The sequence below is a fragment of the Prunus dulcis genome, chromosome 6 (genome assembly GCF_902201215.1).
Source record: "Prunus dulcis chromosome 6, ALMONDv2, whole genome shotgun sequence".
Classification (NCBI taxonomy): domain Eukaryota; kingdom Viridiplantae; phylum Streptophyta; class Magnoliopsida; order Rosales; family Rosaceae; genus Prunus; species Prunus dulcis.
Genome location: NC_047655.1, coordinates 9,880,665 through 9,904,979, shown reverse-complemented (window position 1 = coordinate 9,904,979; position 24,315 = coordinate 9,880,665). Strand labels below are relative to the sequence as shown.

The window sequence follows — 24,315 nt, the reverse complement described above, 5'->3', positions numbered from 1 at the left end:
CTCATCCCGAAAGTCAAGATGCCAACCACTGTTTCAGAGTTCCGACCAATCAGCCTGTGTACAACCGTCTACAAGATGATAGCGAAAACAATTGCAAATCGGTTGAAGACTGTTCTTCCTCACGTTATTACTGAAAATCAAAGCGCCTTTGTACCGAACCGAATGATACTGGATAATGTGATGGCTGCTTTCGAAATAATGCATACTATTAAGGGAGTGAAGAAGGGGCGCGATGTCAAAATGGCTCTCAAATTGGACATGGCCAAAGCATACGACAGGGTGGAGTGGGTTTTCTTGCGTGAAATGATGCTCAAACTGGGTTTTTCAGCCACATGGGTTGCCAAAGTTATGGATTGCATCTCCACTACAACTTTTTCGATGCTTTGGAAGGGCAATCCTGTTGGGCACATTATGCCACAGCGTGGGTTACGGCAAGGATGTCCTTTATCTCCATATCTTTTTCTTATGTGTACTGAGGGGTTCTCGTGCCTATTGCGTGGTGCAGAACGGAGAGGTGATTTGGTTGGGGTTCAAGTGGCAAGGGGGGGGCCTTCAGTAACTCATCTATTGTTTGCGGATGATAGCATTCTATTTATGAAGGCAACGAATGAGGCTTGTAGGGCTTTGGAAACATTATTCCAAACCTACGAAGAGGTATCAGGGCAACAAATCAACTATTCTAAATCCGCGTTCTCTCTAAGTCCGAATGCCACAAGAGCAGATTTCGATATGATTAAAGGTGTTTTGAACGTTCCTGTTGTGCAGTGCCATGAGAAATATTTAGGTCTGCCAACTATCGCAGGAAAGGGAAGGAAACAACTCTTCCAACATTTAAAAGACAAACTTTGGAAGCATATAAGTGGGTGGAAGGAAAAGCTCTTATCTAGAGCGGGGAAAGAGATTTTAATGAAAGCCGTGTTACAGGCAATCCCCACCTATTCGATGAGTTGTTTTCGGATTCCAAAAGGATTGTGCAAGGAGCTTAATGGAATCATGGCTCGATTTTGGTGGGCAAAGGCGAAAGACAAAAGGGGTATTCATTGGGTGAAGTGGGAGCTGTTATGTAAGAGTAAGTTTGCAGGAGGGTTGGGGTTTCGTGATCTTGAGGCATTCAATCAGGCTCTGCTTGCAAAGCAATGTTGGCGCATTCTCCGGACTCCAGAGTCGCTAGTAGCAAGGATTTTTAGAGCCAGATACCATCCATCAGTACCATTCTTAGAAGCGGAAGTGGGAACCAATCCATCCTTCATTTGGAGGTCTTTGCAATGGGGGAAAGAGTTACTCAACAAGGGATTGCGTTGGAGAGTTGGCAATGGAGTGTCCATCCAGGTTTATACTGACAAATGGCTTCCAGCCCCTTCTTTTTTCAAAATTATGTCTCCTCCCCAGTTGCCTCTGTCAACACTGGTTTGTGATTTATTCACCTCTTCAGGGCAATGGAATGTGCCATTACTTAAGGATATTTTTTGGGACCAAGAGGTGGATGCAAAATTGCAAATTCCATTGGCTTCCTTGGCAGGTCACGATTGTTTAATTTGGCATTATGAAAGAAACGGCATGTATTCGGTCAAAAGTGGATATCGGTTGGCATGTTTGGAGAAGGATAAAATGAGTGGAGAGCCCTCAGTTAGAGTCGACTTGAATTCAAAGTTCTGGAAGAAAATTTGGGCTCTTAAAATCCCAAATAAGATTAAGTTTTTTCTATGGAGGTGTGCCTGGGATTTTTTGCCTTGCGGTCAGATACTTTTCAATCGGAAAATAGCGCCCACACCTATCTGTCCCAACTGCCATCGCAAAGCTGAAAGTGTACTACATGCTGTATGGTTGTGTGAGACTGCAAAGGAGGTGTGGCGCAACTCAGCATGGGGGAACGTCTGTGAGGAGTGGAGGGTCAATTCTTTCAGAGAGCTATGGCATGCATTACAGCTATCCTCAAGTGGGGAAGAGCAAGGGCTGTTTGCATATCTGTGCTGGGGGCTTTGGAATAGAAGAAACAGCTTTATTTTTGAAGGGAAATCAGAAACTGCAACACAGTTGTTGCATCGAATGACTAAACTTGCACAAGAGTTCTCTAACGCAAACAACCTCTCTCACACAATCCATGGTCGTCAGTCTAGCCCTCAAGCTCCTTTGCACGGCTGGAGGCCTCCACCAGCAGGTATTTACAAAATAAATGTAGATGGGGCAGTCAAATCTGGAGACTCCGTCCGAGGGGTTGGGGTGGTCGTCAGAAACGCGAACGGGGAGTTCATGGCGGCATGTGTTCGGCGAATTCAAGCCAGTTATGGGGCTAGGCAAACGGAGCTTATGGCTACAATAGAGGGTCTGCGTTTTGCTATTGATATGGGCTTTACTGCTGCTGTTCTAGAAATGGACGCACAAGATTGCATTAATAGTATTCTTTCAACAGAGGAGTGCAATGGAATAGATGGTCTTTTGATTGAGGAGGTGAACTATCTACTTCATAATTTTAGAGCAGTCGTATGTCAATGGACTCCACGAAGCGGTAATAAAGTGGCACACACTTTGGCTCAGTTTGCATTTCATTGTAACGAATTTGTTACCTGGATTGAGGAAGCACCAAGATGGTTGCTCCCTGTGCTTGAAGCTGATGTACTCTCTTTGGAGTGTTGAATGAAATTTTGTTTCTCAAAAAAAAAAAACGGTACGAGGAAATTTTATAATAAATGAAAAATCGGATATTCGGATGTGGAGTAAAAAGAAGAATTGTAGGAAACTCAAAGAATGATTTTAATATGAAATTTAACATATCATTGTTCTCAATTTTAGTCAACATTGATTTGACATCAAAGATCATTTTCAAGAGTGATATGGTTACATTGGAAGCAGCGGAAACTTAGGCCGCTTCAAATTACAAGTCCAATAGTCTCCCCTTTTTATCTGATACTAGGAAGGAATCAACAAAGGGTTCGGTTGGGGTTGGCTATTTTGGCCCATTGGCTTTTATTTTGAACTTCCATTTTCAACTATTGACCAATTTGTACTTTTTTTTTTTTTTTTTTCTATAACAGGGAAACGATGTATTCGTAACTTTTTTTAATATTAGGAAGAGAAGTATCACTAAACTATATGAGTTATTTATGCTCTCATAATACTAAGGCAGGAGGAGTTGAACCTTGATAGGAGAAGTTAGCTGTGTGTAAACAATCAAAGTGTCCCATGCTCCCGTTGTTTGGGAAGAAAAGTATCACTAAACATTCAGTACAATATATTTATCAATATGCACATGCCAGCACTGTTAGGATACATAAAATAATTTTTGACAGATGTCCTATCAAATTAAGTAATTGAAAATGATTTTTTCAATCACAAGCAACATATGGATGCTACAAGATCCAAGCACGACATGTATATAGAAAAGGCGGGTTTAAGTTTCTGTAAATAAATGAACAATATGATGGTTTACAGATACAATCATCCATATATTAATTGTTCTAGCTGAGAGTATTATTGAATAAGGATTTTGGCTAGTTTCCATGTATATTGCAAACTTATAACGTATGCGTACAAAAACATTATTTTATTATCTAATGCCAATCCATCGACTCTTCTGTCTATCACTTAACCATAACATGCTTTCGGAGGCCATAGATGTGAGTATTCATAATGTAGTCTTCCCAATCAATGCAATTCGGATCGAAGTTAAATTTGATTGCATCTATGTAACTCTCACTTGTCACCTTTTGCAGCTCCTCCGAATTGGTGTCATCAAAGCTACAATCAAAACACGTTAGTTGTCAGTGACGGTGCTAAGATTTTTAATAATAGAGGTGCCAAAATCTAAAACTTAACTATAAACGACTTTATCATCTTAAATTAGGCTGGTCACTAGTTTAATTGTGAAATAGTATCATATGTTTTTTTTTTCTCTCCCAATGTTAGGAAGGGTCATAAAAGGGGTGAGGGCGAAGTTCACTTTAGACTTGACTTTGGCTCCGTCTTTTGTATAATTACAATTAAATGATAAAATTCTATCTCTAATCACAAAAGTAGAGAATACGTACATGCCCTTGAATAACATATACGGTTTGTATAGCTCTACGAAGCGCATCACCAATTTGAGTTTTCGGCTATAGGTAATGTATGAATCTTGGAAATAGTGGCCACATGCTTTGTTTACGAACTTTAATCCCTTCAAATAAGAATAAATCAAAGGAAATTAATTAACAGAGAAAAAACTATAGCAAGTTTGATATTATAAATGATCACATATAGTGATAGAACAAACCTCCAAAGGTATCATGAAGCAAATTTGCATGTACATCCGGAAAGTAGCCATAGTGCTGAACATTGTGCACTTGCCAACCTTAACAAGGTTTCCATCTTTGTCAACCCAAGGATCTTTGGTGAAGTGCCGAAACACAAAATCGTGAATACTATTTATTTTTATAGGGTTTCTAAATGAGGATCCCACATGGTAAATGACAATAGAAGATTGATTTGCATTCACTGCCATCGCTGAAATTATTGAGTTTACCACCATGTCAACAGGAATCTGCGTTATTTCAAACATTTAACCCTTCTTTAGTCTTATACATATATGTATAACCAACATATAGGATATGAGTGTAAACTCACCATATCAAATACTGTCGTAGGATCAGCAAGTAGGCATGTGAGCTTTCCTTTACAATAACCGGCAATTACGCTATCAATGGTTCTGTAATCACCAATATTAAACACATATATACAAATTTAGTTGGTATTTGCACCAATGTATTTACTTTATAAGCAAACTCAATGACACGAACGAATTTAATTAATAACAAAAAATGATACACGTAGTCAGGAAAGGCCATATGATATACAAAGAATTTTGAATTGGTGTGCCTCGCTCGCAGCAGTCCACTTCGGTTCTGTATGGCTGCTCTCTGTTTCTCACGTTATTATTATTATTTTAAATGGGTATGGGCTATAGCTCATACAGCCCTTCCCTATGGGCATAGATTCATCCCTGGGTATGGGTTACTAACTAGACCTAAATCAAACTCTTAGTTGACCAAATTCGGAATTTAGAAGAATATTATTTTCTTACGTAGTAACTTGTAGGGGTTAATGATAGTTCAGAACGTAAAATTTGTAGGAGCAGGCAGAGCTCATTACCTAAAACCTTGAATCCAACCTGGAAATGGCTCTTTGTAAGTGCTGGTAACCACAGTTGGGCGAATGATAACTACAGGAAGCTCATCTTTTGAGCGCCCCAGAAATACTTCTCCCATCGCCTTTGTAAATACGTAGGTGTTTGGCCACCCATAATGTTTAGCCCTAATTATTTTTGTATAAAAGAAGGACAAATAGTAATTAGCATGAGAGAAAACTTTAATTCCAAAGGCACAATATATGTAGAAATATTGTTAATCATGTCAGCCTAATTTTCCCTTTAGATTCAGCCCGGGAAAATTAGGCCAAATACAAAGTTATATTTACGGGTTCATAGTGGACAATTAGATATATCAGTACCTTTCAATGCCAAAATCCTTCATTGTGCTTGTAATAACTTCTTCTGTAGCACCTTGTGCTTTTAGTTCAGTCAATTTCTTCTCCACGACGATCTTTTCTTGTGCTTTGAAATCAAATTTGGTGGTTCCCTTTACTATGTCATCAGTTAATGAAGGTAAGTCCTCTGGTATGAGTCCTACCCTCTCACCACACACATAAGCTGGAAAATATGCATATCAGTTAACCAAATTCAAAGACATCAAAACCAATATATATACAGAAATTCTCCTATGCAGACGTCCGGACATTATTATTGTGTGGGTGTCATGTATTTTCAATTACATCTCCCTGCTCTCCTCCCTGATTACAATGGCATCCGCACGGTAATAACGTGCAGACATCCGAATGAGAGAATAACTATATATATATATATATATATATGTTAGGTTATGTTAAGGCTTTTAGCTTCCCTTGACAACTTTGTGATTGCACATGTAATTCATCAAGCTCTAGGTTAATTCAACTATGATAGTCTAGGTTACATATATATAGTTCCCTTCTATTGAGGGATCTTTTAAATAATTTTATTTGAGAGACACCCTTTAGGATCCCAGACGAATTTTTTTTAATGATCCAAACCATCTAATTTTTAAGTCTACATTCATAAATCATCCTTGCAAAAAAATTAGACAAATTGGAAACTGTTTCGACCTCTAATTGAATCCTACAAAATTCATGAATACGGTGCTTCAAGAAAGTACTAAAATTTCAATAATCCAATTGATTGAACAAATGATATCGGATTCAAGTGATTTTTTGTAGAGATCATCTTTGAATGAATATCTACAAAATAGAAGGTTTGGATTAGTGAAATACAATACGGAGTGGGCCATACAAGGGTGTTCCTCAAATAAGCTCAACTAAGGCTTCCTATATATAGACACATAGACACACACACACACACACACACACACACACACACACACACAAAACTTCAGTTGAGGGACACTCTTGTAGGGCCCATTCCGCATTGTGTTTTACTAATCTAAACCAGCTATTTTTTAGATAATCATTCAAAGATCATCTCTACAAAAAATCACTTCAATCCAATATCATTTGACCACTCAATTGAATTATTGAAATTTTAGTACTTTCTTAAAGCACCATGTTCATTGAGTTTATATGACACAACTGGATGTCGAAATCGTTTCCGATTTGTCTAATTTTTTTACAAGGATGATCTATTAATATAGACTTAAAAAATAGATGTTTGGATCATTGAAAACAAATTCATAAGAAACCCTAAAGGATGTTCCTAAAATAAAATTATTCGAAGAATCCCTTTAATAGATGGTGACTATAAATATAAGAAAGAAGACAAATTTAATCAAAGAAAACGTTAACAAAAACCAACCAGTTGATACGTGGAGAAGCATCTCTAGCTTTACACATTTCTTTGCAAAGCTCACCACATGCAGAATTCCAAATGTATTGACGTCCAGCGCAATATCATATCTGCACACAAATATATGGACAGGTTAATTTTGATTAATTGAAGAGAATTATATGTTACAAATATTGCACAATATCAATATTGCATATAAAATTGGATGTAATACATTACCTTTCATCAAAGTTGGTCGTTGCAGCAGAATTAAGTATGATTTCTGTTTCATTGCACATTTCTTCGGTCAATTTGAAGTCTTTCACTCCAAGGTTTTCAGAAGTTACATCTCCCGCGACAGCCACAACTTTTTGCGATACAAAGGAATCAAAATCCGCACCATGTTTGTCCCTAAGAACTCTGAACAACTCCTTTCCGAGGATCTTAATTTTTATGAAAATATATTAATAAAATTATTTGACCAGTAATTCCAAAGTACATGAAATTGCAATAGTATTTTTTTGTAATAATAATGGTAGTGAAATATAAACCTCATTGTGCATGCGATTCGTGGCTGAGTTGGTATTGGAAGCTCTTAAAAGAAGATAGATCTTTTTCACATCTGGTTGAACCCTTAGTATTTTCTCCACAAATACTGCATGAATAATTATAAAATAAAGTTATGATTAATAACACCACGTCGTGGTAGAGAGGGAACACCACGTGATGGTAGAGGGAGAGGGATAGGGAGATAGAGAGAGAGATGGTATACCCATTGCAAGGAAGCCAGTGGCTCCAGTAACCAAAATGGTCTTGTTCTGAAGATATGCTAGTATGCTCTTCAACTCCATTGGAGAGAGAGAGAGAGAGAGAGAGAGAGAGAGAGAGAGAAGTATTTTGAAAACTTGAGAAGGAAGTCTGGGTTGATCAGTAATTTAAACTAAAATTTAGGAGGCTTCCCAGCATTGAGAATGATGGTGGGAACACTTGGTGGAGTGTACTTGACTAAAGTTTTGATGCTTTGTCTGGGATAAGTTCAAGAGTTTGGTTTATATTAAAGAAAATATAAGCAAAGTACAATTGTCCGAACACTATCATTTCGATGAAATCCAAACATTTTCTGTAATTCGGTAAAAATTAAAAATTCTCTTGCTAAACTAGGTTGTAACTATGTAATAATGCATTTTTTACTGCATCGACTAGGTCACCCAAAACAAACGAATGCTTTTGAAAATAGACACCTTGGACAAAGACAAAGGTTAGGTGCGTTGCCATTTTTTCTGATGAGCATATACCGTATAGTTTGAACTGAGATATCTTTGTAGGGTCTACTTCGTCTTGTATTTCGACAATCAGAACTATCTGGTTGTTAGGTTTTCCTTACAAAATGACCTTTGCAAAAAATCACTCCAATTCGAAACCATTTAACCACTCAATTAATGGTTGTCATTTTAGAGCTTTACTGAAGCGCCGTATTTGTTTATTTTTGTTGGTCACAACTAGATGTCTCAATGCTCTATAATTTGTCTAATTTTTTGCAAGAATGATCTACACATAAAGACTTGGAAACTAAACGTTAGTTCGGATCGTTGAAATAACATTTGTAGCGAATCCCACAAGATGTCCAATGAATAAAATTATTCAAAAATTCCCTCAATAGCAAGGAAACCCTAACATGTACGTATAAATTGCTTAATGGCTAGCAATATGTGGAGTGTGGATGGTACTGTCTGACTTTTATTACAGATAGCCCTTTTCAATAGATAAAGGTTACCAGTAGACAAAAGGTATACTTCACATAGTTGGGAATGTTCTACGAAGGTGTGTACTCTCACATCTTGCCTTCAACCTAGTTTAACGCCCTAGGTTTTATCTATCACCTGCCAATCAACCAAACAATTAATTGATTATTTTTTGTCATCATCACTCTCAACCTACTCTCCCTTTTTATGTATATTTTTTCTTCCCTCGTTGTTAGATTTTCTTGATTAAATATATACGCATAAAAAAATCAAAGGAAAAAAGATTAATATATTCATCACATGTTTCTAAGGAAGCCCGGCCACGAAATGTTTAAGACATAAGTCACTCAAGCTAAATTCATGTTTTTTTTAAAGCTTCTAATCTCACATTTGTTCTTTACCGACAAATGTAAATCTATATATATAAAGCAAAAGGCAGAGAATGGTGAAACATTCAAAATACCAGAAAATGCCCTTGGTTAATGCAAACATTAAAAATTCAAATTATTAATTAAATGAGGATAACAAGGTAAATTCACACTTTTTCATATTTAAAAAAATAAAAATAAAAATAAAAAGCAGATAATGGATCCTATTTTTAGGGAACACAACCACCCATTATCTTTTTTAATTCTAAAATAAATTTAAATTTTTTTAAAAAAAAGCCTCTCGCAGGCGCGGAAGCGCGTGTAGGGAGGCTAGTATCTGATTAAGGCCCTAATCACTCCGTCAAATGGTGATGCGGATTGATAATGCCACTGGAAATGTACTAGTGCAACTATTTGTACAACGTTTTTTTAATCATTAGCTATATTGTCACGACAACCTCCATTTATTTAATAATTAAGAAACTTCCACATCACTTTATTTGAGAGACCTGTGTATTTTATAAGATCTAAACTATATAGGCCAGAAAATATGCAACAATAATTTTAAAACTTATTATAAAAGAAAAACATTAAACATGAGAGGGAGGGCTTCGGAAATTTGGTTAGATAGGTATTGAGGATAAAATCCCCACAAAAAAAATTATGACACATTAAGGCCTGTTTGGTAACCATTTTAATTTTAGTTTTTAGTTTTTATTTTGTGTGCTAAAGTATAGAGGAAAAAGAGGGAAAATGAAAATGAGAATGAGTGAAGATGAGAGGGAGGAGTAACAAAAGTGAAAACAAAAACCAAAAACTGAAATTTATTTGAAATTGTCTTCAATATCAAGTTTTTATTTTCACTTTTGTTACTCATTCCTCTCATCCTACCCTCACATCCTCTCTCTCCCAGTCTAATTTTTACTCCCATTACGACTCTCATTTTCCTTATTTTTCTCTCTACTCTAATATAAAAAAATAAAAAATAAAAAAATAAAAAAATGGTTGTCAAATGTGTATCTTTAATAGACTCCACCTTTGGCTTACCCCACAATCTCCACTAGACACCATGAAAGGTCGTTACATTGTGAAAGGTCGCATGCCTACGCCCTTTTTTTCTTTTGGGTAAAAGGCCCACCTCCTTCTATTCTTAATTTATTTGCCATTTCAAGGAGGACAAAACTTCTCCTATCCTTATTTGGATCTTATCTTATTTTTCTTTGACATGTCTCACTTCTGTCTGCACGTAAAATTATAACTTCGATTTGAAAAATGGAAAAAAAGCCCAACAGTTCAAGAGTCATTCCCACCGTCGTCATATCCATTGAACCAAGCTACCTAATATCGCCCTTGCTGTCGTGCCATTGCCTGCCACTATGCTTCGCCAATATCAATCTACTAAACAACATGAAAAGTTACACGAAAAAGAAAGTAATGACTCACACCAACACTCCATATCAAGTTGGTGTATACACATATCTCGTATGACTAACTTATTTAATGAGTCATGAAAATTCCACTGAAGAGTTTGTTGTGAATTTTAAATAACCTGAAAATAAAGACTTTTCCAAACACAACTTATACTTCACAAGTGCAGAAGGTCAAACCCAATTAGCAAGACAAGTACGAGGTCATTCCCAATTTAGCAAGGCAAGCACGAGGTCATTCCCACGAGGATTGAATTAAACCTAATTTATTTTACAAAAAAACTTTAACTACTCTAATTAATATAAACAAGAAATAAAAAAATGTAGCTTATTCACATAAGCACAAAGGGGGTTTTTGAATGAGCAATTCAATTAACTAAAACAACCAAAAATTAAAAAACAAAATAAATAAAAAGTCAAAGCACACAAAGATGAGAAATTCAAATTGATGAAAGCAGATGGACAATGAATTTACCACCAGTAATCCGATCTAACCTCTTATTTTCGTATCTATTAATTAATTCAATTGATGTTGCCGCTTAGTTTTCCTTTTTCATGAATTACCTATGGTATTTAGGGAAACCCAAATATTTCTACACGCAATTTGCCTATGGTATATTTAAGTCAAATATGAACATATAGAAACTCATTAATTAACATCAGTGAAAAAGTCTAACAAGCATGTAACCCCTAGGAGTATGATAATTACCCCAGAAGAATTACAAATCTTAATCACAAGAAGCAAGCCTCAAATTAAGTATGGTATTTACTCTAATTTTCATCAGAGAAACTCAATTAAAAATCTAGATGGTGATCATGAAATTGGTAGTTAGGTGAAGAAGGGTAAATTAAAGGTTACTTTAAAGACTTACCAACTACACAATCTTAACTTAACCTAAGATTAATATGACTAGTCAACTATTAGTCATAAACTAGCAACAATCACACATACAAACGAAACAGTCAATACCTGCAAACCTAGAAGATCACTAGTGACAATTTCGGCACTCAGAAGGACCCGTTAATCTAAGCATCCCTTATGCTAGCAACAACAAAGGTGAGTAGTGTATATGAATACATCAAGATCATATATATATATATATATATATATATAGCAACATTTAGATGATGACTGGTCAACAAGAAGAATTGAATAGAAAAAAAACATGAACAACAAACCTAGAAAATTGTTCACCTAGAAACCCATCATTGGGAAAAACTGGGAGTCATCATCTGACCAGGCAATCCATTAAGAAAAGAAGATTCTTACAGAGAAATCATAAGCAAGCTCAAGGAAAACTATATCTATTTTGGAAATGAGCTATACCTCTTCCATGCAATCTTCTTTTCCAAACTTAGCAAAGCTTGCAGCTAGCTCTTCATGGCAATGGCAGCTTCCTCCTCAGCTCGTTCATCCCATGGCACTAGCTCACACAGCTCAACTCCAAACAGGAACGAGAAATTTGGATTCAAAATGAAATGATCAATTTCTTCAAGAAACCATACTCTTGAAGAAATCAATATAGAATCTGACCTAGATCTATATGAGAATGTGTTTGATTTAGCTAGATGCAGATTTCATCTTTCAAAGCAGTTTTCAAAATCAAGTTGAAAAACTCATTTATGAAAAGAACATATACAAGTTGACTAGTCATAACCTAATGCATTCTAATGAATGTAATGCAAAATTTACCTTTGGCATTCCTTGATTATGTTGAGCCATTGATGAACATAATCAAAGGAAAACCACTACATACAAATTTAACCTAGTCTAATAACCTTGAGCTTGAGAAATACCTTACATGTCCTGTTACAAAGTTGGCAAGGAAAGCTAAAAGAATACTAGCTGTTGAAGGAAAATGTGATCCTCCAAATATAATTTCACCACCACTAATTAAATAACGGGGTTTTATTATTTTAGGTTCGACCCATTCGAGACGCAAGTCTCTTAATTACAATCCCTTACTTCAAGGGAACACCCTTTGATTCCATCATAAAGAAACAGAACGTGTGTGTTTGATTTTGCAACTGCTCCCAAGTCCAACCTCAGGATGCCTACGTATCCCTTGCGGGAATCAAGCCACTCGTAGTTCAAAGAATCGCAATGAATAAATGACCAATTGCAAGGGAAATTTGATTTGAATTGTATTGAGAAGTGTTTGAGTGAATTTAGCTGAATAAACCAGGGATTCGATATGGGATTGCATTTGGGATGGTTGCATCTCGATTGAATCTCTAGATTGCCTACGTACCCTTTCAAAGGGATCAAACCAACGTAGTTCGGAATTTGGAAATCAACGGGTAAGTGTGGCCCACTAATTGAGAATTTCTGTTTGAGAGACTTGGATTTAATCTCATTAGAGTTTTCATGGGTAGATGACCCGTGGAAAATTGGATGGTTTTGTACCAATTTCGTTGTTGTCAATGTCCAAGAAAAAAATAATGAGTAATTTTAATGAACCCATTAATTTTTCCTAAACATTGACAATTGTGTTTGGGAAAGTTCTCTTTTTTTTTGGCCAAATTTGGTTAAGATAAACCAGATATTTAAATTTGATTGCGGTTGCGTCTATTGGGATGTTAGACTGCCTACGTACCCTTGACGGGATCAAACCGACGTAGTTCCAAATTGATTTGGAAATTAATGGGTAAGTGTGGCCCATTAATTGAGAATGTGTCTTTGGGACAATTTGGAGGTTTCCATAGGTAGATGACCTATGGGAAAAATTGAAAATTAATGGGTAAGTGTGGCCCACTAATTGAGAGTTTGTGTTTAAGAGATTTGAATTTAATCTCATTGAAATTTTCATGGGTAAATGACCCATGAGAAAAATTGAAAATTAATGGGTAAGTGTAGCCCACTAATTGAGAATTTGTGTTTGAGAGATTTAATCTCATTGAAATTTGCATGGGTAGATGACCCATGGGGAATTGGATGGTTTTGTACCCTTTTTCCTTTTTCCAATGTCCAAGAAAAATAATGGGCATTTTTGATGAACCCACTAATTCTCTACAATTGACATTTGCATTTGTATCCATGCATGATTTGGAGGATTTGAGATTAATGGGCTTTTGTGGTTGACAAGCCTGTAAATCCATATTGATGCTCCTTTGGTATCTTTTGAGAGTGAGCTTAATGCTCGTAGCACGATCAATCATTTATTTGGAATGGAGTCTTCGACACAGTATGGTTGAGTCGCTTGACCCTCCTTTATGAATAGCTTCTTTGCCACAGTGATTGATTCCCATATTTCTTGTTGAGATTTTGTGGGCATGTTTGGTAGCCATCTTGCATTTGAGAATTGAGGCAGATAGACCCGAATGACGTAATCATTTTATTGAGCCTTCTTGACCGTCAATTGATTTAGTTCTCGTGAAGCCTTGCTGACACTTTTGTGCACTTGCTTGCATAGCTTGGTACTGCAAGTAGTGAACTCATGTCTTCGTCCCTTGGAATACAAAGGAGCACAAGTGCCTGGACACTTTGTTTTCGTTTGTTGCAGTCACCAAAAGTGACGTGAGGGACTTGAAAGAGCCTTGGTTTCAAACCTTCACCTTGTCTTCTATCTGTGTGAAGCTCGATGCTTGTTTTATATTGTAAAGCATATTCCTGAGCTTAGTGGACATTTACAAAGAATGGGCCCTCTACTCTTGACTTCTTGACATCGGTACAAGCCAACTACTCTTGTGGCTTGATTTTCCCTTCCGTTTGTCATTGGCATGGGGCCTTTTGCTTCTTAAACAAAAGACAAGTATTGTGTCTCCTCGATTCATCTTATTTTTCTTTTTTATAATTCTACTCCTTCCTATTTAGAAGTTTGATAGCTTGAACCGTGGAGGGTGAACTTGGAGAAATCTGCCCTTCCTTTGGATCGGTTCGCATGAGTCTGGACTCAAACTTCGTGTGTTCAGATTGATGCGGCTGGCAGCTTTGGGTTCGTTAGCTTTTGTCAAACTTGCCAATTCTTTCTTCTCCGGTCTCTTGCATACGACCTATTAGCGGAGATAAGCATTTGGCAAAACACATCTTGCATCGAACCCTTTCTTTTGTTGTTTTTTTTGTTACAATCAAAGACATAATCTTGAATCCACTTTGGACATGCGAGTCCGTGAAGTCCAAGACTTCTTTTTTTTTCTTACTCTGCTGCAAGTCAAAGAGTATTGAAGATATGGAAAGATTACAAAATATATTGTACATTATTTGTTACCTTGTATAGGAATAGTCAACTTCTCTGTTAAGGCTTGTACAAATTAGTGCCTTTAACTTAAGATTTAAATTACCTTCCTTAGGTAGTCTTATTGGCCATATATATTGGTCTTCTTCTGTATTGCAAAGATATAACAAATATACGAGATATTATTTTTACATGGTATCAGAGCTTGTATTGATCCATTAAAAATTTTCATTCTTCCTACGTTTTTTTTTTTCAACCATGTCTGACACTGCCTCCACTGCTTCTTCCAAATCTAATGGGAAGAAATCAGTTAATAAGGACACGCCGCTGTCCACAGAATATGCCGCTTCTTCTCCCCTTTATTTACATCATTCTGATAACCCTGGTGTGATTCTTGTTACACAGCTGCTGCTTGGTGACAATTATCCTACATGGTCTCGCGCCATGAGGATGGCTCTTGACGCCAAAAACAAACTTGGGTTCATTGATGGCAGTATTGCCAAACCTGAGGATGCTTCAACCAAATTTCATCAATGGACCAGGTGTAATAGCATGGTTCTATCTTGGATTGTTAACGCTCTCTCTCCCGAGATATCCAATAGTGTTATCTATACCGCTACAGCACGCGAAGTCTGGGACGATCTCCGTGAACGTTTTTCTCAAAAGAATGCTCCTAGGATTTTTGAGATTCGTCGCGCCATTGCCAATCATACACAAGGTAACTCATCCATAGCCTCTTATTATACTATTTTGAAAGGTTATTGGGATGAGTTATCTTCATATATTTCGTTAACCTCTTGCACTTGTGGAGCCTCTCAAACTAGCATGAATCACATTCAAGAAGAGCATCTCATGCAATTTTTGGCTGGGTTGAACGAATCTTATTTTGGGGTTCGTAGTAATATGCTTCTTCAGGATCCTTTGCCCACTGTCAATCGTGCCTACTCCTTACTCTTACAAGATGAACGCCAACGTTCTCTTCAACCTGTAATCACAACATCTCTCGATCAATCTGCCATGGCGGCTAATCGACCGCAGTCTCATAAACCATTTTATCATTGCAAATTTTGTGATACCGACGGTCACTCAGAATCTCGTTGTCGCAAAAATCCTGCCAGCAAAAATTATATGTTTTGCACATTTTGTGATACAGCAGGGCATACACAGTCTCATTGCAAAAAGAAGAATGGTACTGCCAAGACCAATTCTTCTTCCTCACATACTACCTCTACTGGTTCTTTTGTCGCAGCAACCACTAGCACTCCAGCTGCACCAACTCTAACTCATGCACAATACAATCAATTGATTGCCATGTTGCCATCCGGTAAAAATAATTCTATGGCTAATGTTGCAGGTAACCCATTATGTTTTCATTCTTCATTCAATCTCAGTTCTTGGATAATTGATTCCGGCGCCACCGATCACATGGTTTCTAGTTCTAATATGTTAGACAACATGACCACTCTTCATACTGCTCCTATTAAATTACCTACTGGACAAACATCTAATATTACTCATATTGGCTCTTCCAAACCCTTACCCTCTTTACCTTTACATAATGTCTTATTGGTACCTGATTTTCATTTTAATCTTCTCTCCGTTAGCAAACTCACTAAGCTACTTAATTGTTTTATTACCTTTTATTCTGATCATTGTGTTCTGCAGGACCTGAGTTCGAAGAGGGAGATTGGTAAGGGATTGGAACGTGGTGGTCTTTATTATTTGGCTCCTGATGTACCCTCTATTGCTAATTCCGCTGTTGCTTCCCCGAGTTTCAATCTATGGCACTGGTGCTTAGGTCATCCATCTAAATTTATTCTTCCCCACCTACAAAATTTTCATTCTACAATTTCTATTCCTAATAATCATGTTTGCACCATTTGCCCTTTGGCTAAACATTGTAGACTTTCTTTTCCCTCAAGTACTATTTCAACGAATGCTTGCTTTGATTTGATTCATTGTGATGTGTGGGGGCCTTATTCTGTTCCTGCTCTTTCTGGTGCTAAATATTTTTTAACCATAGTAGATGATTATTCTCGTAGTACTTGGCTTTATTTAATGCAACATAAATCTGAAGTCAATACATATCCACCTTGTTTTTTTGCTATGATTAAAACACAATTTAATCTTACTATTCGCCAAGTTCGTACCGATAATGGAACTGAATTTTTTAATCACACCATTAAACAATTTTTTTCTTCATTTGGTGTCATTCATCAACATAGTTGTGTGGGAACACCGCAACAAAATGGCGTTGTCGAGCGCAAACATCATACGTCATCTTTTAAACATTGCTCGTTCTCTTCGTTTCCAATCAAATTTTCCTTTATCTTTTTGGGGAGATTGTGTTCTTACTGCTACATATTTAATTAATCGTTTGCCCACAAAAATTTTACAAGGAAAAACACCTTATGATGTTCTTTTTGGCAAGTCACCATCTTATGCACATTTACGTATTTTTGGTTGCCTTTGTTATGGGCATAATCTTTCCCCTCCCTCAAAGTTTGATAAACGAGCCACACCAGGCATTTTTATTGGTTATCCACCTTCTCAAAAGGCTTACAAAATTTATGATATTCACACTAAAAAGGTTTATACTTCACGTGATGTCACTTTCTATGAAACTGTATTTCCTTACAATTTATCCCACACAAATACCATGCCTAGCGTCTTACCTCTTCCTATACCAGAGTTTGAGCCGTCTGACCTTGCTACCGCTTCCGCACCTACACAATCCCTTAACCCCATTATAGAGATCACACCTTCTCCATCTCAAGTTACCACCCATTCCTCCACAATATCACATACTTCTTCTCTCCCTCCTATTCCGTCCTCCTCTCCTCCATCTATACCAACACCGCCTGACTCTACCACTTCCTCCTCGCCATCGAAAGCCACCAAGTTATCTTAGTGACTACCACTGCTACCAATCTCAACTTGATCTTCCTTCTTAAACTCCAGTTCAACATGGCACGAGGTACCCTTTATCCCATTATTTATCTTATGAAAAATTCTCTATTAAACATCAAAGATTTCTTGCTTCTATTACTACCATTGTTGAGCCTAACACTTTTGATGAAGCCACTAAATATCCTGAATGGCGTAAAGCTATGCAAAGTGAACTTGCTGCCTTGGAAGCTAATCATACATGGACCCTCATGGTCTTGTCTGCTCATAAAAAAAGCCATTGGCTACAAATGGGTCTATAAAATAAAACGGCATTCTAATGGCACTATTGAACTATGCAAAGCTCACCTCGTCGCCAAGGGATATACGCAAATGAAAGGGATTTATTATCATGAAACTTTTTCTCCTGTTGCCAAGCTTACCACTGTTCGTGTTTTATTATCTTTGGCCGCTGCCAAGGGTTGGTGTCTTCAACAATTAGATGTCAATAATGCCTTTCTTCATGGTGATTTACATGAAGAGGTTTACATGCAGCTCCCTCAAGGTTATCACGGCAAAGGGGGAAATATGGTGTGCCATCTTAACAAATCACTTTATGGATTAAAGCAAGCTTCTCGGTGTTGGTTTGCAAAATTTTCCAAAGCATTACTTGATGCGGGATTTTCTCAATCTAAAGCAGATTACTCCCTTTTCTATCGTCACAAAGGTAAGTCCTCAATTTTCTTACTTGTATATGTCGATGATATTATTATTACAGGTACCGATACTGCTACTATATCAATTATCAAGAATTTGTTGCACCAACGTTTTCATTTAAAAGACCTTGGTGATTTAAAATACTTCCTTGGGATAGAAGTGTCTCGTTCTCCAAAAGGATTGTATTTGAGCCAACGGAAGTATGCACTTGACATTTTGAAAGACTCAGGTCTTATTGGTGCACGTCCTACTTTCTTCCCCATGGAACAAAATCTCAAGTTAAACAATGAAGATGGAGAACTATTACATAATCCAGAAACCTATAGAAGATTGGTGGGTCGCTTGATATATCTCACCATCACCAGGCCAGACATTGTTCATACAGTTCATATTTTGAGCCAATTCATGCAAAGCCCCGTACAACTCATAAAGATGCTGCAGATCGATTATTACATTATTTGAAAGGGACTCCAGGCCAAGGGATTCTGTTATCATCTTCTAATAATTTTCAATTGAGAGCCTACTGTGATTCTAATTGGGCTAGCTGTCCAATGACAAGGAGGTCGACTACAGGTTACTTTGTACTTCTTGGAGAAAGTCCTATCTCATGGAAAACAAAGAAGCAAGATACTGTATCACGCTCATAAGCCGAAGCAGAATATAGAGCGATGGCTATGGCAACTTGTGAACTCCAATGGTTACGATATTTACTTTATGATCTTGGTCTGTCACACACCACACCAAGCTTACTTTATTGTGACAACCAAGCTGCTTTATACATAGCAGCTAATCCAGTATATCACGAGCGCACCAAGCATATTGAGATCGATTGTCATGTTGTTCGAGAGAAGATTCAAAATGGTTCTTTACGTACTGCCTATATTCCTTCAACGGAGCAACTCGCAGATGTCTTTACCAAGTCTTTAGGTAAAGATCAATTCCAACGACTCAAAAACAAGCTAGGTATTCTTGATCTCCATACTCCAGCTTGAGGGGGAATATTGAAGATATGGAAAGATTACAAAATATATTGTACATTATTTGTTACCTTGTATAGGAATAGTCAACTTCTCTGTTAAGGCTTGTACAAATTAGTGCCTTTAACTTAGGATTTAAATTACCTTCCTTAGGTAGTCTTATTGGCCATATATATTGGTCTTCTTCTGTATTGCAAAGATATAACAAATATACGAGATATTATTTTTACAAAGAGGAAGAAGTCCTCTTCCTTTTGAATTCACAAGTGGTGGGTTCACCAACACATTTACTCTTCATTTCGTTTTGCTTATGTAGTGTCATAGCCCCAGCAATTGACTTCATGTGAATTTGATTCTCCACAAGCTTTTATTCCTTTTTTTTTTATTCTTCTGTTTACATTCAGCAAAACTAGTAAACCAAAGGCCTTGCTTTGCTCCAGCTGGATCCCTCACGTATTGGTGCCATTAACAGGTGTCTTTCAATTTGATTAAGACACCCAAAGGATGGAAATCCTTCTCCAGGTGAAGTATGGATTAAACTCCTTATTGATTTGGAACTGCTGGATCATCCCGTGAAGCAAACTTCTTGTCCACATAGGATTGGGTTGTCTTCCTTATAAAAAAAAGAAAACATGTAGTGCACCAGCAAACAGCCACAAAACGAAAGTCTTAACATTATTCTTCGTTTGCTTCTCCAGACCAGCACATAACTTTGCTCAAGCCACCTGTTGCACCATCAAACGGAAGCGGATTTCACGTGGTAACCCACATGCCATTCCTTAGTTCTTCTCTGTTATTTTATTTATTGATTGAATTAACTAGGACTTTTGTCTGCATGGACAGCAATAGCGGTAGCAATAGAAGACCCTCCAATTAATTGGATGCTTCTGGGCTGACTTGGAACCAAAAGAGACAAACTCTCTTATTGTCCTTTGTGTGCTGTAACTTTCCCAAGGTCAATAACTCAAGAAATCCTCTTGCCTTTCACGTGGTAATTCCCCCCCTTGAACTCCTCTTTTCCTTTGATTTTTTTCTTTTGTCTGTTTCCATGCTTCTGACCTCTTGTCTTCTCTTTTGCATGAAGAGACTGTGCTGCCAGCTTGAAGGCTTTGGAGTTTGGTGGAGGAAACCACCTGTCATTTTGCTTCAGAAACCCAAGAGAGAACTTGTGGTACATGCCTTGCCAGCTCCCCTTTTTTTTTTGTTTGCTGTTGATGTACCATTGTCCATGTCCTTTTCTTTTTCCCAGTCATAATAAACCAAAGAAATATTCAAGAGAGGGAGGAGGGGCTGTGCGATACAGCCCCCTTTTTTTTTATTTCATTACTTTTTTATCCCCCTTGTTTTGTCTTTTACTAACAAAACCCAACACACAGAACCACTTTTTCTTTTGCTCCTATTCTTCCTCTGTTGGCTTTTTTTCGTTGGCTTGCAGGCAGCAAACACTCATGAGGAGGCAATTCAATTTCCATGCGCCCCTTTTGGTTTCGGATGCTTCATGCAGAAATTTTACACAGGGACTTGTAATTACAAGCCTTTGCTCTTTTGATTTTGATCCCATGGTGGGTTCATCTCTACATCCATGATTTGAGAGATTCTTTGCTCCTGGAAGAGCTTATTTGGTGGTGCATGATGGAATAGACTATGCCATAAAACATGATGATTGAAATCATCATGGAAGGCAAACCTGAAAACACTGCTGGAGTTCTTTGAGCGGAGCCAAGCCTCGGAGAGATTCTTAACCTTGGTTATGATGATTTCAATCATCATAGCCAAGAATTTCTGTGGATTGATCAAACAAACTGCTGGGTGCGGATCGTATCCTCGGAATTACTTGAGCGGAGCTGTCCCTTAGAGAGATTACTGACCCTTTTTATGATGATAGAAATCATCATGGCCAGGAACCCTTGAGTTGAATGGAACCAGAAATCTTGAGCAAAAGAAAAATCAGAAAATTGTGCCATGAAACTAATCTTTTTACCTTGAAATGGCTCTTTCCTTTCTCAAGTCTGCTTGCTAATTTTTCTTCTTGCTCTGATTGTTCTCCTTTCTGCTCTTTTTCTGTCCTCCTGCCGTTCTCCTCCCTTTTTTCTTGCTCCTCTCGTGTCATGCCTCTTATAGAGGGTATCTTATGATGAGTTTGAATTCAAGCTGATGACCACTTCTCAACCGAGATACTTATCTCTTGGTGTTTCAAAACCACTGAAATACATCTATTTTATTTTTATATGTTTTTCTTGATAAGATTGCAGGGACAAAACAAATTCAATTCTAACCCAAGTCAAATCCTTGGCTAATTGCTTTTGTGAAAATTTTCCGTTCAACACTAGCTAGAATACAACTCAACAGATCAAGCATCAAGAAAATTAATCAAGTTATTAAGCACAATGCTTAAAAATCCAACATCAAACGACAATCAAAAGATATGCAAAATAAGAAAACTAGATTATCATACTAGGGTTGCATCATGCCCTAGCAAAAGAAACTTAGTTACACATAGTCATAGAATTCGCAATAAGCAAAAACATAAGGAAGAAACAATAAAATCCTAGCAAAGTTGCAAGACTCTTCCGGTGCTCTCTAATTTCTCCAATCTTTCGTCCTCCTTGTATGGAGTTGTTTCTCACGTTCATATAGAGCACCTCACTTCTGATCCTAGGTTGTTCATTAAGCATACATGTTCAGATGTCATTGTTTTATTGCTCTATATGATGACATTATTTTGACATGCTCAACTCTTGTTCAAGAAACTATTAAGAATTTGGCCTCATTATTTGAACTTAAAGATATGGGATTACTTACTTTCTCAGACTCCAAATCTCTTATACATCCACAAGAACTATCTTTGTTAACCAATATAAATATGCGAAAGAATTGTTAGCTAAAGCAGACATGAGTAGTTGCAAGGCATGCTTAACACCTGCAAACCCCATTCTCAAATTCTGACAACAAATAGTGAACCTTTGAAGGATTCAACTTTGTTTCGTAGCTTGGTAGGAGATTTACAGTATTTGACTTTCACAACGCCTAATATTGCTTATGCAGTAAACACTACGTGCCAATACATGACAAATCCCTAAAGAATTGTACGATATATTCAAGGCACATTTCAATATGGCATCACATTTTCTTCTGGTCGAATGTAGTTGACAGCGTATAGCAATGTTGATTGGGCTGGAGATCCGTTCATTCGAAGATCAACAATAGGTTTCATTGTGTTTCTTGGTCATAATCCAGTCACTTGGCAGTCAAAGAAACAAGGACCAGTAGCTTGAAGTTCTACAAAAGAAGAGTATCGTGCTTTAGCTAATACTGCTGTTGACGTTGTATGGATTCGACAGGTTTTAGCTGATTTACATGAGTTATTGCTGGAGCCCCTTTAATGCATTGTGACAATCTGTCTGCCTTGGCTCTAAGTTCAAAAGTATGTTTATCACTCTAGGATCAAGCACCTCGATATTGATTTTCACTTTGTAGGGGAGCGTGGTCAGCGCAAAGATCTTATTGTGCAGTACATACATACAAATGAACAACTTGCATATGTCTTCACAAAAGGATTACATGGTCCTCTCTTCGCAAGAAATTGTAGCCAGGGCTGACCCTAGGCGATAAATTAAACGAGGCCCTTTCCTTGATGTACAATAAAGCTTAATACGAAAGGAAAAAAAATAAAAATTTCTCATTCATTCTTGTTGGTTTTAAACATAATAATTTCATTGTAACAAAGCAAAAGTACATGAATCATATAAATATGAAAAAAATCATATTTAGGTCCATACATAGTCAGATAGCTTCTAACTGCTAAAATATGAATATGGTTTGAATGCATTAGGTTTTAATTTATTCTTCTCTATAAGGAGGTATATATAAGAGTTTGCATGTGCACTTTATAAGGAATTAGATACAGTAAAGAATTAGAAAAGTATCTCCTAATTGTACAATGATTTATCAATTATATAAAAAATATGAAAGTAAATCCCTTAATTAATCAAGGAAATAAATCTCCTTGATTAATTAGGAGACTCACGTCAACACTCCTCCTCAAGTTGGTGCATATATGTCACCAATGCCCAACTTGGTAAGTGAGTCATGAAATACTCTGCAACAAACAGCTTTTGTTAAGATATCTGTCAATTGATCTTCTAATTTTACGAAGGATAGGCGGATGATCTTCTTCTCAATCTTCTCTTGGATAAAATGTCTATCTACTTCAACATGTTTGGTTCGACCATGTTGAACTGGATTATGGGCAATGTTAATGGTTGATTTGTTATCACAATGTAATTCCATTGGCTTTCCTAGCCTGAAACCCAATTTTGTCAATAGTCTTCTGATCCACAGTAGTTCACAAACTCCGTGAGCCATTTCTCAATACTCTGCTTCTGCACTAGACCGAAAAATCACATTTTGTTTTTTACTCCGCCAAATGACTAGATAACCTTCTACGAAGGTAAAATAACATGAAGTAGAGCGTTTATCTGTAATAGAACCAGCCCAATCAGCATCTGTGTATCCAACAACTTCAAGATCTCCATTTTTTGAGAACATTAATCCTTTCCCAGAGGCTGACTTTAAGTATCTTAAGATCCGATCAACTGCATTCCTATGAGAAACACTGGGCGAATGCATAAACTGACTAACCACACTTACAACATATGCAATATCTAGTCTTGGAGGACGTATGAAAAGTAGAACCTTTGGTGGTGGTGATAGAAGTAGGAGTTTGGGTAGCCAGGTCAGCAGGATTGACCGCATGCTTCTGTGAGTTTGCAATAAGATGTAGAACCGTATGGGTTCTTGACATTGCAACGGAAGTAAGATGTGATATGGGAAGATGAGGAAGTTGATTTGAGAAATTTGATGTATGAATTTGATGTAGGAATTGGATTTAAGAGGTATGTGTAGAAGATTTGAGCGTATGTGTTTAGGGATTTGGATAAGAGGATATGAGGACTATAGATTTGAAGGATTTGGATTTGGGGAAAAATATGAGGAATTTGATTTAGGGTTTTAGATTTGAATATGACAAATTTGAGATAAGGGTTTAGAGACAAAACAACTTCTCTTCACTCCCTCTCTCTCTCTGAAGAGAAGGGGTCGTTAGAGTAAAGAGATATGCAATATCTTCATGGGACTACGTCAAGGTAATGGGGATACGTCAATAAACATATAATTTTCA

General features: G+C 37.1%; 2 protein-coding genes and 1 long non-coding RNA gene across 3 annotated transcripts; 2 read left to right on the top strand and 1 right to left on the bottom strand.

Annotated features, from left to right (window-relative positions):
• Positions 1-3,578: 3,578 nt before the first annotated feature.
• On the bottom strand, positions 3,579-7,695 carry LOC117632585 (fatty acyl-CoA reductase 3-like). Its single transcript, XM_034366111.1, has 10 exons — positions 7,617-7,695; positions 7,396-7,499; positions 7,085-7,287; positions 6,875-6,975; positions 5,482-5,680; positions 5,125-5,286; positions 4,600-4,681; positions 4,250-4,516; positions 4,026-4,153; positions 3,579-3,735 (listed from the first exon to the last, which is right to left on the bottom strand). The coding sequence occupies exons 1-10, from the start codon at positions 7,693-7,695 to the stop codon at positions 3,579-3,581; spliced, it is 1,482 nt and encodes a 493-aa protein (XP_034222002.1).
• A 7,276-nt stretch (positions 7,696-14,971) lies between these two features.
• LOC117632512 lies at positions 14,972-16,333 on the top strand. The gene is made up of 2 exons (XM_034366010.1): positions 14,972-15,910; positions 16,222-16,333. The coding sequence occupies exons 1-2, from the start codon at positions 15,001-15,003 to the stop codon at positions 16,248-16,250; spliced, it is 939 nt and encodes a 312-aa protein (XP_034221901.1). The 5' UTR covers positions 14,972-15,000; the 3' UTR covers positions 16,251-16,333.
• Positions 16,334-19,871: 3,538 nt separating this feature from the next.
• LOC117632150 lies at positions 19,872-21,092 on the top strand. The gene is made up of 3 exons (XR_004586432.1): positions 19,872-19,896; positions 19,980-20,127; positions 20,223-21,092. It is a non-coding gene; the product is annotated as an uncharacterized LOC117632150 (long non-coding RNA).
• The last annotated feature ends 3,223 nt before the right edge of the window (positions 21,093-24,315 follow it).

Bases quoted from the DNA above. Each gene is read 5' to 3' on its own strand.
- LOC117632585 (XM_034366111.1), bottom strand. From the start codon at position 7,695: ATGGAGTTGAAGAGCATACTAGCATATCTTCAGAACAAGACCATTTTG. The intron at 5,287-5,481 runs GTACTGATATAT...AAAAATAATTAG, and splicing joins AAGGATTTTGGCATTGAAAG to GGCTAAACATTATGGGTGGC. The intron at 3,736-4,025 runs GTACGTATTCTC...TTTTGATTGTAG, and splicing joins TATATGTTATTCAAGGGCAT to CTTTGATGACACCAATTCGG.
- LOC117632512 (XM_034366010.1), top strand. From the start codon at position 15,001: ATGAGGATGGCTCTTGACGCCAAAAACAAACTTGGGTTCATTGATGGC. The intron at 15,911-16,221 runs GTAACCCATTAT...TGTGTTCTGCAG, and splicing joins TTCTATGGCTAATGTTGCAG to GACCTGAGTTCGAAGAGGGA.